At 55.0% G+C, this 14703-nt stretch overlaps 7 protein-coding genes across 7 annotated transcripts; 4 read left to right on the forward strand and 3 right to left on the reverse strand.

The window, feature by feature from the left end:
• Positions 1-49: 49 nt before the first annotated feature.
• IWZ02DRAFT_374665 (pseudouridylate synthase-like protein 3) lies at positions 50-1829 on the forward strand (the record flags this gene model as incomplete). The annotated part of the gene is made up of 2 exons (XM_066764773.1): positions 50-1614; positions 1664-1829. 2 exons carry the CDS (start codon positions 50-52, stop codon positions 1827-1829), a joined length of 1731 nt encoding a protein of 576 aa, XP_066624253.1.
• A 655-nt stretch (positions 1830-2484) lies between these two features.
• IWZ02DRAFT_197404 (uncharacterized protein) lies at positions 2485-3176 on the reverse strand. Its single transcript, XM_066762513.1, has 2 exons — positions 2817-3176; positions 2485-2757 (listed from the first exon to the last, which is right to left on the reverse strand). The coding sequence occupies exons 1-2, from the start codon at positions 2958-2960 to the stop codon at positions 2569-2571; spliced, it is 333 nt and encodes a 110-aa protein (XP_066624254.1). The 5' UTR covers positions 2961-3176; the 3' UTR covers positions 2485-2568.
• Positions 3177-5667: 2491 nt separating this feature from the next.
• IWZ02DRAFT_488714 (uncharacterized protein) lies at positions 5668-6433 on the forward strand (the record flags this gene model as incomplete). Its single annotated transcript, XM_066769494.1, has 3 exons — positions 5668-5850; positions 5900-6171; positions 6244-6433. 3 exons carry the CDS (start codon positions 5668-5670, stop codon positions 6431-6433), a joined length of 645 nt encoding a protein of 214 aa, XP_066624255.1.
• An 82-nt stretch (positions 6434-6515) lies between these two features.
• On the reverse strand, positions 6516-8774 carry IWZ02DRAFT_197399 (phosphoglycerate mutase family protein). The gene is made up of 5 exons (XM_066762512.1): positions 8544-8774; positions 8372-8479; positions 7893-8320; positions 6853-7850; positions 6516-6732 (listed from the first exon to the last, which is right to left on the reverse strand). Exons 1-4 carry the CDS (start codon positions 8556-8558, stop codon positions 7004-7006), a joined length of 1398 nt encoding a protein of 465 aa, XP_066624256.1. The 5' UTR covers positions 8559-8774; the 3' UTR covers positions 6516-6732; positions 6853-7003.
• Positions 8775-10023, forward strand: IWZ02DRAFT_197338 (uncharacterized protein). The gene has a single exon (XM_066762511.1). The coding sequence runs from the start codon at positions 8991-8993 to the stop codon at positions 9558-9560; it is 570 nt and encodes a 189-aa protein (XP_066624257.1). The 5' UTR covers positions 8775-8990; the 3' UTR covers positions 9561-10023.
• Positions 9747-10867, reverse strand: IWZ02DRAFT_197561 (uncharacterized protein). The gene is made up of 2 exons (XM_066762514.1): positions 10308-10867; positions 9747-10203 (listed from the first exon to the last, which is right to left on the reverse strand). Exons 1-2 carry the CDS (start codon positions 10706-10708, stop codon positions 9933-9935), a joined length of 672 nt encoding a protein of 223 aa, XP_066624258.1. The 5' UTR covers positions 10709-10867; the 3' UTR covers positions 9747-9932.
• Positions 10868-11010: 143 nt separating this feature from the next.
• On the forward strand, positions 11011-13219 carry IWZ02DRAFT_468376 (kinase-like domain-containing protein; the record flags this gene model as incomplete). The annotated part of the gene is made up of 3 exons (XM_066768628.1): positions 11011-11078; positions 11122-12857; positions 13155-13219. 3 exons carry the CDS (start codon positions 11011-11013, stop codon positions 13217-13219), a joined length of 1869 nt encoding a protein of 622 aa, XP_066624259.1.
• Between the last annotated feature and the right edge of the window lie 1484 nt (positions 13220-14703).

Raw genomic sequence — 14703 nt, forward strand, 5'->3', positions numbered from 1 at the left:
CGCAACAATATCCCGCATCTCCCACGACGTCCGCCAAAGCGAACTCGGCATGGAGACCAGGGCTTGGACCGACCAAGAATTTCTCGCCCGCCGAGACGAAATCGAGCAGCGACTGGCCCGGGTCTCTGTCCTTGAGCAAAAGCTTGCCCAAAAAAATGCCACATTCAGCACTGCTGCCACAGATTCGATCAACGTCATCGCTGCTGCGGCGGCGGCTGCTCCCTCGGTACCGCCATTGAGCCCTCAAGTCCTACAAAAGAAGCCAAAGCCTCCTCCGAAACCATTTGATCCCTCTCGATACTCTACGCGCCTGATTGCGCTCAAATTTGCCTACTTGGGCGGCAACTACTACGGCTTCGAACATCATGCCAACTCAGCCAAACCGCTGCCGACAATCGAGGAGGAGCTGTGGAAGGCTTTGAAGAAGACGAGGTTGATATTTCCGACGCCAAAAGAGGGACAGAGCGAGGGCGAGGTCAATTGGGATGGATGCGATTATTCAAAGTGTGGCAGGACTGACAGAGGCGTGTCGGCGTTTGGACAAGTCATTGCCATTCGGGTTAGGAGTAGTCGGCCAAAGCCGAGACAGCAGGGGGATGGTCAAGAGCAGGATGGCATGGTCGAAGAGGTGCCATTTGATGACGTCCGCGACGAGCTTCCCTACACTCGCATGCTGAATGGCGTCCTCCCGCCCGACATTCGCGTTCTGGCTTGGTGCCCCAACCCACCGGCCAATTTTTCAGCCCGTTTCAACTGCAAAGAGCGCCGATACAAATACTTCTTCACCAATCCTGCCTTTGGGCCCATGTTTGGATCTGCCGGCGTATTTGATGGCTCAAATGGACGCGAGATGCGCGAGGGATGGCTGGACATTGAGGCCATGAGGAAGGCTGCCAGCTATCTCGAAGGATCGCATGATTTCCGAAACCTATGCAAGGTCGACCCCTCAAAACAAATCACCAATTTCACGCGCCGTATATTTCACGCATCGATTGAGAAGTGGAGTCCAGGGTCAGGCTTTGCCAAGTACACAAACAGTCCGGCCTTACAAATACCCGGTGTGGGCGAAGAGCGCGAAAAAATCACAGGGCTCTCGAATGACTCTGTCAATGCGAATGGTCCTGGAGTCTTTGTCTTCAATGTTCATGGGTCTGCGTTCCTCTGGCATCAGGTCCGACATTTGATTGCTGTGCTCTTCCTAGTCGGCCAAGGCCTCGAGAAACCAACAATTGTCAAGGAGCTTTTGGATATCGAGACCAATCCCACCAAACCAAAATACGAAATGGCGGCCGACGCACCTCTTGTTCTCTGGGATTGCTTGTTTCCGAACATCGAGGAGGGAAAGGAGTCGGATCATGCCGAAGAAAGCAGACCCGACAGCCTCAACTGGATTTACGTTGGCGATGACAGAATAGCGGCTTCGCCAGGAAGCCATCGTTCTTCTGGTCTGGGTGAAAAGTTTGGCAAGAAGGGTGTCATTGAGGATCTCTGGGAGGTATGGCACAGTCGACGAATTGATGAGGCTCTTGCGGGCAGCCTGTTGGATCTCGTTGCTGCTCAGGGCCCTCAACCTGCAGCAGAAAACGAGGACGACGCTTCTGCAAAAATTACCAGGTGAGTCAAATCGGTACTTGAACTCATGCTCTATACTGACACTTTCTAGGAGCGATAGAGTCTACGATGGTAGCGATGGCGCCAGGTTAGTGGGCAAATACCTCCCCATCATGAAAAAGGAGCGCATGGAACCAGTCGAAGTCATCAATGCGCGCTACCTCGCCCGCAAAGGGTTGAGTCAAAAGGACATCCCCAATGACAAAGCAGACGAATAGAAAGCAATGAGACGAGTCGGCAATTTTCCTCGAGATCTTTGTTCTTGACTGTTTCGGCTCACGTGTTGCATCCTTTGTCTATCCCCTCAACAGGTGGCTCAGACAAAGAAGATGATGGACGTGGCCTTCTAGAACTTTTAAACGGCAGTACATGTCTGCCTTTTGATCGGCTTTCCATCCGACTTGAACTCGTTCCACATTTCAAAATGACGCACTCGAGCGAAAGCGCAGCCACCACTACCTGCTCCCCTCCAACGACGCCGCACCCTTCTCGCGCGCAACCCTCGCCATGGTCAGCTTCTGCGTCGCCCTCACGCATCTCCAATGTCTACGCGCCGCGCACACTGCCTCCACAGCAACAAACAACATCGACGGCCTCTCCACAAAAGGATGGTCCAACGTCAGGCCGGGTGGCGTCGGACGAGGACGCAGACAAAATACCTACGGCATCGGCTCTGACCCTTTTGCAGCAGTTGGACGAGGTACTGAGAAATGCAGAGGCGTATTTGAAGGCGAGGGACGATTATTTTGGCACGTGGCCTTCTCGCAAGGACGTGGAGAAAAAGGAATGATGCTTGGTGTAAATAACATGCGACGGAGTATTTGACAATTTCTTTCAAAGAACAATAGAATATGGATATCATGAGTGGAAAATTCCCGGTTCAGTCGTTAAGCGCAGGGGAGGTATAATCGACAGCACCCGCAACTCCTCGCTAGAATCCAACGTCTTCTTTTCTGACTACTTTTCAACCTCGGCTTTGCGACCACGCGGGCTGACGGGTATCGGCTTATTGACAAACGGCTCTTCTTCACTGCTGGTCCTCTGTGCATGTCGTTCCTCGTACTCTTTGGAAGCGGTTTTGATGTCCTCAATCTGGGCCTTTGTCAATGAAGGACCGCTGGTGGTGACGAGGAAGCCGTCGCGGCCCTGATAAGAGGCGGGTTAGTGGGAGAGACAGTACATGGAGCTGACAAGGTTAGTCTCACTTGATGGGTAAAGGGTCTGACTATGGCATCAGGACCGCAGTGGTAGCGTATCTCGCTCTGGATGACGGCGCGCGAGATGCCATAGCCGGGGACAAAGTAGTTGTTCAACGCCGCAGAGTTGTTGTTGGTGGTCATTCCGGGCATTTCGAATCTTTTCCTGTCGGCGAGAAAACAGAGGGAAGCATCTTTTAAAGAATGCAAGATGCAGCCCGCTGTCGCTGCATCCCACGTTACTCGTTCGCTGCGGACCTTTGGGCTCTGCCTCTCGCCTCACTAGTTTCGCCTCGCTCTGCCCAACAGCCAGGCTGCTCCATGTCGGGCACCACTACCACCACCACCACCACCATCAACTACTCCACATGTATCACCGCGGGCGGAACCTCCAGACCTCTGCCAGCTGGCTCGCTTGCTCCACATTGTACCGCTTCGCCAATCGCCACCACCACCGCATGCCCATCTCCACCGCGCCGGCCCGTCTGCACTGTACGTGTCCCATCGCGTCCACTCTGGCTCGGGTATCGACTTGCTGCGAGTGATTGCTGCACTTGATGGTTATGAGAGACTAGGACCGGGTTCATGGGCACACCTGCCCGTCACCCATGGAAGCTGACGGACGGCAACGCCTTGTTCCAACTCATCGCAATTGAGAAACCAAAGCCGGCCGGATCGCCTCTGGCATCTCACTACCTGTCACAGAGCGACATGTCCATGACTCGCACGCAGCGCCCATCACGGGCCTCCTTCCTCTCGACGGTAGGTACAACAGCAGCCTACAAACTCAATGCAAGGCCACCTCAGCACCTCGCTCCAAGTTCGGCATGGCCATGCTGTCTTGTCGACCAACGACCGACCAGCCATGCAAGCCTAACGCCGACTCGCATGCCGCACCAAGAGGGCAGGTCATTGCCGAAACGATTGGACACGGCTTCAATCCGTCTTGCAAACGCCCACGGCCGGTCAGCACGGTTGAAAAGTCGATGTTTGTTGCTGGGGCGGCGTCATCCACCGTCGTACCACTTGAGCGACAACTCATGAGGTCCATCAGAGGCGCAAAGATCTCCGGCAGCCAGCTCGACCAACCGCAAATCTTTGTATCCCGTCGCACCGCTCACTCCATACTCTCCTCCAACAGCTCGGCGGCATCATGACCGCGCTCTAGCGTGGTGACGGAAAATTTGCCAATGCTTATATTGCTGGCCCTGCAAAATGGACCAATGCGGCTGTCTGTGGTTGTGGAAAAACAAAGGGTGAGAATGCAAGCGCAGAATAAACTTTGCAACTGCAGCAGAAACCACGCGAGGCTACCCGCCAACCAAAGGACGACTTCCTGCTCGCAGCAGCTCTAGCGCTCGCTGCATGAAGAACCATCATGTACATGTATGTGTGCGCTGTCAGGACGACCGGATCGACGACGGCGACGACCTTGTATCAAATCGACGGACGCGGTACGTACCCAGAAGCATCTCCTCCATTTTTCCCCAGCCCTGTGTCGACTCGATGTGATGTATCGACTCCTCACACTGCCGACTTTGCCATTGGACACTATTCCTGCTTTCTCGCCTGCCATGACGTGCTCGTCGTCCAGGATGACAAAGAGAGCTCGGAGAATCGTCAAACGGGGCGCGACGGCCCGCTTCGCAGATGGAAAAAGAGGAGAAGTAGAGCTGCTGCTGTGTGGCCACGCGAGTTGGCTGACCGGTTGGTAAGGCTGGACGCCGCATCATCGTGCTGCGCTCTTCGTGTTTTTGCAGAAGTGAAGCGGAGACGTCTTGTCTTGTCTAATCTCGTCGCGCACGCCTGAATATCTACACTCTAAAATCGGAAGTTCGTTGTTGCCATCCTCATTCTCAATTACGACAGGTCTTGAGAATTTCTTTTCTCTCTTTTCTGTCTTGCTCCGGGTTTTTACAAGTCGAAGTTTGATTATTGCTGTCGTCCGCCCCTCTCCTAGCCGACGGACGTCATTTATGCTATCCAGCGCTTACCTCTTCAACGTTTGAAGCCCGCCTTTGCCAATCTGACTCTGTACGCCTCAAGAGCCTTGCACCACTCGGTGTAGCGCGTGGGATCTCCGCGGCGTTGGCCCAAAGTGGATGGAAGCCATGCCGTTGGTCGATCACTCAACCCAACCTGTCCATTGACCCAGTCAGTCTCGATCCCCTTTCGCTTCAGCTCCGTTATTATCTTGACGGACTTGGATCTTTGGCTAGTGGATTTGAAGATCCAGCATGACTTGTTCACTGGCCTCGTCACACAATGTCGACATGGACCTTGGAAGTCTGTGTAGATCAGCAAAGCAGGACGCGTGCCTGCAAACGACCGAGCCAGCTCTCTGCTTCTGGATTCAGGGGGGAGTGCGTTGTTGGCATGCTCTCCTGCTTCTAAAGCCTGGCAACAAACGACACGACCGGTCTCTTGGCTGGATTCTATCAAGTTGTCACCAGCCAAAGCAGGTTGTCTGAAAAGTCATTCCTTGGAACCACTTCCTATACATCCCCTTTTCAAGTTTTCGGCCGTGGCTGTGGCTATTCGTGGCCGTTTGCCATCTGCTCTCAGCCAGGAAAAGTCATTTCAAACACCAAGAGAGCGATCATCAACGACGACGACGACATTAATTGCCAGCACTCGCGGCGCTGTTCGAACGACACTGCTAATCGATATCTCCGGGGAAATATAAAAGCTGTCAACTTAATCTCAAATCTCTCAGTCTTTCCTGCTTCCTTCTCCATCATTTCCGGGCACGTCCACAGTCTGACTCTGAATCCCACCCGCGCTCTCCTGATCTCGCAACGCGCTCGCTCAGCTCCGCAACCAACCCTCCTCCTTCCACATCCAAATTCCAACCAGCCCGATGACTCCCCTCCCCCTACTTTTCCTCTTCTTCCTCTCCTGCCTCCTCCCAGCCGCGCTCTCAAACATCAACCCCGAGCAAGCCGATGGCAGCGGTCAGACGGCGATCCAAGACGCCTCGCAGCCGTTTGCAGGAGCCGACGAGATGAGCGGTGGCGGCGGCGGCGGAGGAGCCATGCTAGGCGTGAGAACCCACCCCCCCTCCCCTCCAAAAGAAATGAAACGTCTCATAGTTGTCGGCGCAGGCATACTACTGCACGACGCCCTTCTGGAACGCGGTGCCGAGCGAGGACGCGGCGTGTGTGTACACGTCCTTCTCCACTTCTTCCTCCTCCGACTCCACCAGCGCAGAAGAAAGCAAAGGCGAGGTCGTCGTCATAATGAGCGACCCCTGCACCTCTCTCCGCGGCACAACCGCCTCCGCGCAGGGCAAGCCGCACACGATATGGTACCGCAACGTCGCATGCTTTGCGCCGGATGAGGGCGTTGTTTGTACGGTTTATGAGTGCGTTCCTCCCCTCCTCATTCTTCTCCCCCTTGTCGTCGTTTCAGGCTGACCACGGCTGACTCTACGTAGCGGCGACGCCTGCACCGGGTCCTCCCTGCGCATCGCCAACCCGGGGTTCCCAGATCTCGACGTTGTGGGCTGGGCGAAGCGCGTCGCAAGCTATGTCTGTGTGGCGGCTGCGGAAGAAGGCGATGACGACGACGACGTCCCGGCTGTTGAGGGAGGTAGTTGGTTTGTTGGTGAGGGTCAAAAGGAGTAGCGAGGCTTATGTTTTGATGTTGGGTTTTGTTGGTTTCGTTGTGACGGTGTTGTTCTTGATGTTGGTGCTGTAGCCCTTTGCCTTTTCTTTCCCCCCTTTTCTCTTTGCCCCGTTGACCCACTCCCGTTTACCTCACGATGCTCATCCGTGAGCAATAATCCGGGCGTCCTCGCACTGCTCTGCCCTGGTCTACACCAACACTCCTTGGCGCCAACTAGCTTGCTGAGTTTTCGATGACGACTTGCTTGGCGAATGGTTTGATTTGGATTGCTGTTGTGTAGGTAGTGTTTTCTGCTGTCCTGCGTCGAATGATCAATTCATGGTTCGGGTCACGACTCACTGCCGACGACGAGAGATGTGTGAGCCGAAAAGGTCATCATTCGTCCAAATCCATACCCCGTCCATCCTGGGAATCATACAGCCACAAGACCGTTCGTACCTGTATCAGTAAACCCAACCCATCCCAAACTATGCCGAGAAAAAGGGCATCGTCGCATAACAGTGCCAAAGTGTCCTTTTCCAGCCCATCCATTCCTTACGCCCAAACATGTCCATCTATCCGTCTTGTAATCAATAAACTTCGCTGAAACTCTTACGACTTCTATCTTTTGCGCGCTGAATCTTCCTCTCCAATTCTTCTTTTGTAGTTGTTTCGCCACAACTCAAACGCGCTTCCTCGTCATCTGCATCGCAATATTCGGCACCGTTATCCCCATCTCCGAGGGCGTCGGCCCGCGCACCTGCACCCATGCCGCTCTCCTCTCGCCAACTGCGTTCGGTCGTGTTGCGTCGTCGTGATTTGGATCGCTCCTTTTCGCCGCCGCCGCTCCTCGGTGCTGAAAAATAGTCGCTGTCTTCTGAAAGGCCTTCGGCTGGTGTGCCGGCACCGGAGCGTGATCCACCAAAGTCACGACCGGGGTGTAGACGACCGTGGACTTCGGGGCTAGAGTGATGGTTGTCGGCGTCGGATGAGGGCGGTGTTCCGTCAATGTCGGAAGTGTTGCCGCTACCGGGAATGTCGCCATTTTTTCGAGAGCCATTTAGAGGCGGATCGGTCGGACTGTCGGATTGTTCTGGGGTGGGAAGGATGGCGGGAGGCAAGGAGGGAATGTCGGAAGTGTTTTGACGCCGTGCCCGTCGAGGAAAGTTAATCTTGTCATGATTGCAGCCATCTACACATCCACCCCACCGACGTGCCGGTATTGAGGGAGATTTGGCGTGTGGCGGCGGCGGTCCAGTCTCTATGGTCGTATCGTTTCGTCCCTGCATTGAAGCAGCTCGCCTCTTCAAGTCGGACCAAGTTCGAAGTTGATTTTGTAAAACGTATTTGCCATTGTCCGAATTTCGCTTCATGAGGATGAATTCGCAGTGGTTGATGTTTCGCAGGTCTTCAAAGTATTCGACGGACCAATGATACCTGTTGCCGTTAGATAGGTCCTTCATTGCTTGAAAGACTCGCCATTTCATGAGGAAAACCCTCGTCATCAACCCATGTGTGACCAAGACGCAGACGCTTGGAAAGTCATCCTCTCCAAATTGTCTCCACAGACTCTCGTTGAACCCGCTAATCCTGTCGTAGGCGTCTGCAGCACTCTCACCATTGGGTATGCGATAGAAAAAGTGTCCATAGTCGGCGCGTTCCTGCCACATGCGTTCCATTTCGGCCGAACATGGTTGAAAGTTGCCAAAGTCACATTCTCTCAAGCGAGGTTCTTCGTAGACTTTGATTTCGCTGCGAGGAAAGGGAGAGGGAGTTGGATCGTCGGCGGTCAGGGTGCGAAGGATGCCCTCGGTGGTCTCACGAGTGCGACGGTAGGGCGAGGTGAAGAACTGGACGGTGTCTTCAGGTTTGAGTAAAGATCGGAGACGGCGGCCGGCATCCTCTGCCTGTTGGGAGGATTAGGACAAGGTGTGACTGTTGGCGTCGAGGAATCGAACCTGCTGCCATCCCTCTGGCGTGAGCTTCACGCGATGGTCTGGCACAAACTGGTGAATGTCGCGGTTCTTGTTACCCTCGGACTGGCCGTGACGTATCAAAATGATCATCTGCAGGGAAGCAGTGGGTTAGTTTTTGATTGAGTGGCAGGGCGAAAGGAGCAGGACTGCTCACCCGTGGCTTGCCCATGTTGAGATGTGGAGAAGATGTGGAGATGGGGGACGAGAGAGAGGGGAAGAACTCTCATAAGCTGTTGGGACTGAGTGACAGTGTGGGTGGGGGTGAAGGTCAGGTCAGGCCAAGCATCATGTGTGTACCTGCAGAGGGCGACAGCGGCAAGCGGGACCAGCGCCACCACCTTACTTTACCAACCCACCCCATCCACACGACCCATCATCGTCATCCTCCGCCACCGCTATCCATCCTCTTCCGCGACATTTGCCGCCATCCGCTCTGCTTTTCCATCAACTGACGTACCTATCCGACCAGCCCCGGAGTGCGGGCTCCCTTCGCTCGTCCCCGCTGTCGCCGTCAAGTCAGCCACTTTGACCCCATTTTCATTCGCCACCCCACCCGTTCACACCCGCTCAAACGAAACAAAACCACCTCGACTCAACCACCATGTCCGAGCCGATTCCCGAATCTATTCCCACGAGCGCAGACCCTCGCACTCACCGTCCAACCAAGAAACGAGCCCTCTCGCCGACAAGCGCACAAGCCAATCAGCTGGAAGCTCTCTTTAAAAATGCCGACAAGGAAATAAATCTTCCGACCGGTCCCAAGTCAAAAAGAGTAGCAGCCCCGCCTGAAATCGTTGCAAACGTACAAGGTTCCTCGGCAGGTGCGGGTTCGGGCGAGTTTCACGTCTACAAAGCCTCACGGAGGCGCGAATATGAGCGATTGCGGATGATGGACGAGGAGAAGCGGAAGGAAGACGAAGAGAAGGAGTTTGCACAAAAGCGGGAGGAAATGAAGCGAAAGGATGAAGCCAAAACGAACAAGAACAAGGCTAGACGCAATAAGGCCAAGGCACGCAAGCAAAAGAAGGTCGGCAATGATGTTGAGGAGGTTGCAACGAACAAGATGGGACCCAACGTCAGTGCTCTGAAGAGGACTCGCGAAGACGAGCAAGACGAGCGCCAAGATGAGGGCGATCCGGATGAGATTGGAATTGTCATTCACGATGATTGAACGATGCTCAAGTTGCACATTTTATCCAACGCATGGGTGGATGACGCCTCCATCTCGTGTAAGAACCGGCCCAGAATTCGCCATTATGCCACACGGCGTAGTCCCCAAACGCATGACGAGCGCCAGCTCTTGGCCAAGCAAGACTGGCCGAAACATCAATTACCGGATTCATGAATCAAATAGGCGCGAGGTTCCATCGAATCCATGTTGTGGCATGATCGAACGGGACCTGTCGTGCTTCCTTGGACAACATTTGAGACCCCGCTTTGACGGACTACATCTGGACGAATCGTGGCCGCCAATCATGGGCTCACATCGGACATATTGATTCGCAAGGTCGACATAGGACCGAAATCGAGTCTGGTGATTCAGTCAAAGCTGGATAGAACATGCCAACCCGAGGACGTGGCATGGCTGTCGTGTTGGATGGCACAGCAGGTCCCAACACATGGCACGAGCCGAGCAACTACTTTTCTTTTGACGTCTTCTTGTCAGAATATCCTGCGTCTGAAATTCAATCCAATACGTGCGTGTCTTTTTGTCTTGCAATTTCCAGGCCATGAACTTGGCCCATCCATGTCTCCAACGTCCAAATTTGTCTGAGATGTCGGAAAACCAGCCAAGGCGGCTTCCTGACATCGGCCTGTTTACGAGCATGAACGGACCATCATACCCCAACAGTGCGCAGCACGTGGTTGATCCACCATGAGCTTTGACCGAGACGCCGTACTGACGTCTGACACTTACAAATTGTCATTGCACAACGACTCGGAAATTTTGTCAGCCTGGTGGAAGCTGATACAAGCTTTGGCTGGACCTGTTCCACGACAGGATGGCCACCAAGAAGGACTCTGGCGGATGAAGAGTCGACGATTCGAGATGGAGTTCCGAGGCAGGTAGGTGTTATGATAACAGTTGGGTAGGGCGATGGAAGCAGGCAGGGGTGGTGCCGCGGGCCCCCGGTTGGTTTTCCGCAAAAATGTTCCACCTCGACGGCGCAGCCGATGGTCAGCATTGATTATGAAGATCAACATGGCGATAGAGAATCGTCGTCTTTGTCTGCCTCGTGGCGCACCCCTGCAGCCATCACTGTTGGCACCGAGGCCAAGTAGGTGCGGTGAGCGGCCTCGAGGCGTGCCACTGGCCATGGACGGCGCAACGCAGGCAAAAACAAGCTGGGATCGAGGCGTTGCTCTCGCGGCTTACCAAAAGCAGCGGCTGGCTAACTTCGACGTTGGACGAGCAAGCATCCGCGTGATGAGCCCCTGCGGCGGACCCGACCACGATTTCACCCGCGTCCGCGTTTTCGTACGCCTGCAGTCTGCGCAATATAATCCTGTACATCCTCGCCCAGGTTGCTGGTCACGTACATCATTGCCCCACGCCCGATTGCATAAATGCATACTATCCTCCGGCCTCTCCTCGACCCCGACTCGACCAAATTCATGCCATGGGCTCCCGATCTCTACAGCACGTCGTCACCCAAAATTCAATAGCCTTTAATGCCTTTATCTATGGGTGAGTCTCTCCATTGCTTTGTCGGTGCTTGCTGATGAACAAGATATGCCGGCCACTCGCTTGTCACGCCCCACGCGCCGCTTTGCCAAATCTGGTGGACCCAAGAACGCATCGACGCCAAGGTCACCGAAGAATACGTCGCATCGCGTCTGCGCTACGAAAGCAAGCAAAAGCTCGTCAGGCCGCTGGCCTTCGACGGCCTAACCGACGACACGTATCTCGACTGGATCCTGGAAAAGGCCAAGCGCTTCTTTTTGATCATGTGCGAGATTGGGGTTGCGGACCAGATTTTTAGGATCATAGATGACTCGTGGGATGACGACGAGCTGCCTATTTCGCTGGACGCCGTCGACCGACTGGGTCTGGACGAGTCGCTCGGCAGGAAATTCTACGCCACGCAATTCACCTTCCTCCTGCGCGAGCTGCATCAAGGCGGCCATGTCGACTATGGCGAGAACGAGGCGATACCGCTCGAATACGTGCACGCGTTTCCGGCCGCGGCGAATCTCCAGCATTGGTCGAGGGTGCATCTGCCTGGCGCGACGAAAAAGTACGTTCGAAGACGCATTCCGCTCGGCGCAGAGGGCTCGTCAGAAGCAGACTTTCGGAGAGACGTCAGACTCGCACAGGCATTGCCGCATGACCACATTGCGCCGGTGTGGGCGTCCTACACGTCCAAAGGCGTTGGATTCGTGCTGTCGTCGTTTGTGGGACATCACACGCTGTCCACATTCATCAGTCATCGGACTGCTCCCCAATACATGAGGCTGTCGAAAAAGGAGCGGCAAAAGCTGGTGCTGGACTGGATGCACTGTCTGATTGACGCAGTGGCGACGCTGCATGCATCGAATCTGATGCACGGTGCCATCCAGCCGTCCAACATTCTCATCGACCACGACAACAACATTGCCTTTGCCGACATTGGCACGCTCCAAAGCTTCCAGCGAGACAAGAGGAACTCTTCCGAAGAAATGTACAACTATGCCGCCCCTGAAGCGCACGAATACGCCCTATCGCGTCTCCTCAGTCTCGTTTCCAGTCCCCGGGAATCGCGACGGTCTTCGATGGACAGCAGCATCTCCTCTCACACTTCGGACAGCGGGCGCTCCAGAACGAGGATGAAGCTGGGCCCGCGAAGTTCGTCCTGTTCTGGCAGAACACCCCTCAAGACCAAACCACCCGACGACGACATTGTAGCCTGGAGCAGCCCCGAAGCCGACATTTTCTCCCTCGGCTGCGTGTTTCTTGACATGCTGACCTTTGTGCTGCGTAAGAAGCCCGGCGATTTCGTCAAACACAGAACGACCAAACTCATGAACACGGCCGGCAACAAGAGCAGCACGCGCACCGACGCATCGTTCCACTCCAACCCCGCCAAGCTGGATGCGTGGATGGAGCTGCTGGAGCGACTGGCCCTCGAACAGGACGACCGCCACTTTCGCGCCGTCGGCCCCCTGCTCCAGCTCATCCGCGACATGGTACACCACGAGCCGTCGGCGCGTCCAAATGCCTACGCCGTGGCGGGACGCCTGCGCGACATTCTGTTCGACAGCGCCGCCCTCGTCTCGCTGCACTGCGAAGTCCGGCCGCGCGAGTTGCGACTGGAACATCCAGGCCAGCCATGGACGGCGCCGCTTAAGACGACAACGCCGCGGAGTTCGCTGGCGCCGCCAATGCCGCTGCCACCGGATCTCAAGCCCATCCCGGAAGACGAGGCGGCGGAGGAGGAGCGCGCGCGTGGTGAGCTAGTTGCAGATGACCCGCTACTGCTGCAAAGCGGTGGAGGCGTGCCGGAGTTGTCGTCGGCGACGCTGAGGCATTCCATGGCCGACTCGATGATGAGCGAGGCCACGTTTGTTGGATCCATGAGTCCGCCGCGGCCCAAGTCGGTGCGCTCGCTCAAGTCGGTCTTGGGGCACAGTTTCGCTACTTCTCCTGGAAGTGGGCGTTGGAGCTCGCTCAAGGCCGCGGGAAGATTTGTCAGGGACGTAACGTGAATTGCTTGTCCAACTGACAGAGCGGTAGTCGGCTCCTACCTTTGGCTCCCGTTTACGACTCGCTCGTGACTTGACACAGGTGTTTTGCCAGAGGCTGTCCGTCCGCTCCGTGATCCGGGTCCTCCTCTGAATCGCCTCGATTGATTGCTGCCATCGTCGAATCTCCGGAATTCAACATGCGTCCACCCAGAACCGACACGTCGTCACGCATCAACGCCATTCGACCCAGCAGACTGGTGCAGACACAGCCACGACGCCACGCCACGCACGCCGATCCCAAAACGGCGCAAAAGCAATACAAAAGCAATTCGCAGTAACGGAAAAATACTTCGTCTCGGCGACAAAAAGAAGAAGGGCGAGACAGTTCGTCTAGCTCATCAACATCAAACAGGGCAAGGCGACGCGTATGCATGTCTGCACGTATCCGGGTGGTTGTGGGATGAGGCGTGCGTGATAAGCAATTGCAAAACAGGAACAAGACGTCTGATCTGTCACTCTGCAGCTTGACGTCTGTCTGATGTCGCGGACAAATTAGTCGACTGTCAGTACGTCCGGCTGGCGGCGTTCCCTGTTGTATTTCTCTGATTGGACACGGAAAAAAGCAACGGAAAGCTGTGTGTGTATGATGATCGGACAGGCACGGAGGCAGGTCGGCTTGGTGCAAAAGAGGCGAAAAGAGGCCCTGGACTGAGGAAAAAGTGAGAGGATAAAAATATACCCATAGACATCGAATCATTGTACCACCATTCTCGGTGAATACCTCCCATCTGCTCCTGCAATTTGTGCTTGCGAGCGGACGTAGATTCCACGGAAGATTGACAAAACATGCCCCAGTGTTCATAGATCTGATTCGGGAATCCAAGGTAAGTGTCCGTCCGACCAGCCACGCGCAATTGCACGAGACTAGTCGTGGCAGCTTCGTCAACCAGTGGCCGGAAAATGAGGCGTTTTTTTTGTTTTTTTTTTTTTTTTTTTCGGGCCTTGTACAACAAGCTGCAAGGTCAGCTCAAGTGGGAAGAGGTTGGGACAGACTGGGCTGCAGTCGAGTCGCACAAATAGTGAACCAGGCTGGGCTGGAATCGCGGGTAGACACTCCACGCGAGACGGGTGCGAAATTGTCGTTGTGGTACAAAGCAACACGCGAAAGCGGAGGTGGTGGGGGCGATTGCGCGGAGTATTCGTAGACTCGGATCGATGAGGCGTCAAGAGATGGGCGAACATGGCCGGCAAGAGTAGAAGCCTCGTCAGGAAACGACAGCGTCTTCTTGCTGTGTTGATTTCGCTTCCTGGGTCTCACGGGCAAAGGTGTCTAAGAGACGTCGACTCAGGTTGTAGGAAGATTCCCTTCAACGATGCCCTTTCCTTTCGACCACCAAGTGTGACGCAGGTTCGGTGCCTTCGGGCAGGAGTTCGGCATCAAGCAACACCAGCTCCTCTCAGAGAAGGCTGAAGGTCCCGGTCTTGGGAATAGTATCATCTTCAAGAAAGCTAGTCGTAGCATTGTGGGGATCGCGCTCGTAGTTCAGTATTGATGGAGTGCGCAGCAATTGTCCTGATGCTGTCGGAAGCTTGCCAGCGCGGCGTCGATGAGCAAACAGAGATCAGGCAGGGACAGACGCATGATAGAA

The sequence above is a fragment of the Phyllosticta citriasiana genome (assembly GCF_038021145.1).
Source record: "Phyllosticta citriasiana strain CBS 120426 chromosome Unknown IWZ02scaffold_4, whole genome shotgun sequence".
NCBI classification, from domain to species: domain Eukaryota; kingdom Fungi; phylum Ascomycota; class Dothideomycetes; order Botryosphaeriales; family Phyllostictaceae; genus Phyllosticta; species Phyllosticta citriasiana.

Bases quoted from the DNA above. Each gene is read 5' to 3' on its own strand.
- IWZ02DRAFT_197404 (XM_066762513.1), bottom strand. From the start codon at position 2,960: ATGCCCGGAATGACCACCAACAACAACTCTGCGGCGTTGAACAACTAC. The intron at 2,758-2,816 runs GTGAGACTAACC...GCCTCTTATCAG, and splicing joins TCAGACCCTTTACCCATCAA to GGCCGCGACGGCTTCCTCGT.
- IWZ02DRAFT_197399 (XM_066762512.1), bottom strand. The intron at 8,321-8,371 runs GTTCGATTCCTC...TCCTCCCAACAG, and splicing joins CGCCAGAGGGATGGCAGCAG to GCAGAGGATGCCGGCCGCCG. The intron at 7,851-7,892 runs GCGAGTCTTTCA...TAACGGCAACAG, and splicing joins AGGGTTTTCCTCATGAAATG to GTATCATTGGTCCGTCGAAT.
- IWZ02DRAFT_197338 (XM_066762511.1), top strand. From the start codon at position 8,991: ATGTCCGAGCCGATTCCCGAATCTATTCCCACGAGCGCAGACCCTCGC.
- IWZ02DRAFT_197561 (XM_066762514.1), bottom strand. From the start codon at position 10,708: ATGGCCAGTGGCACGCCTCGAGGCCGCTCACCGCACCTACTTGGCCTC. The intron at 10,204-10,307 runs GTAAGTGTCAGA...GCTCGTAAACAG, and splicing joins TCGTTGTGCAATGACAATTT to GCCGATGTCAGGAAGCCGCC.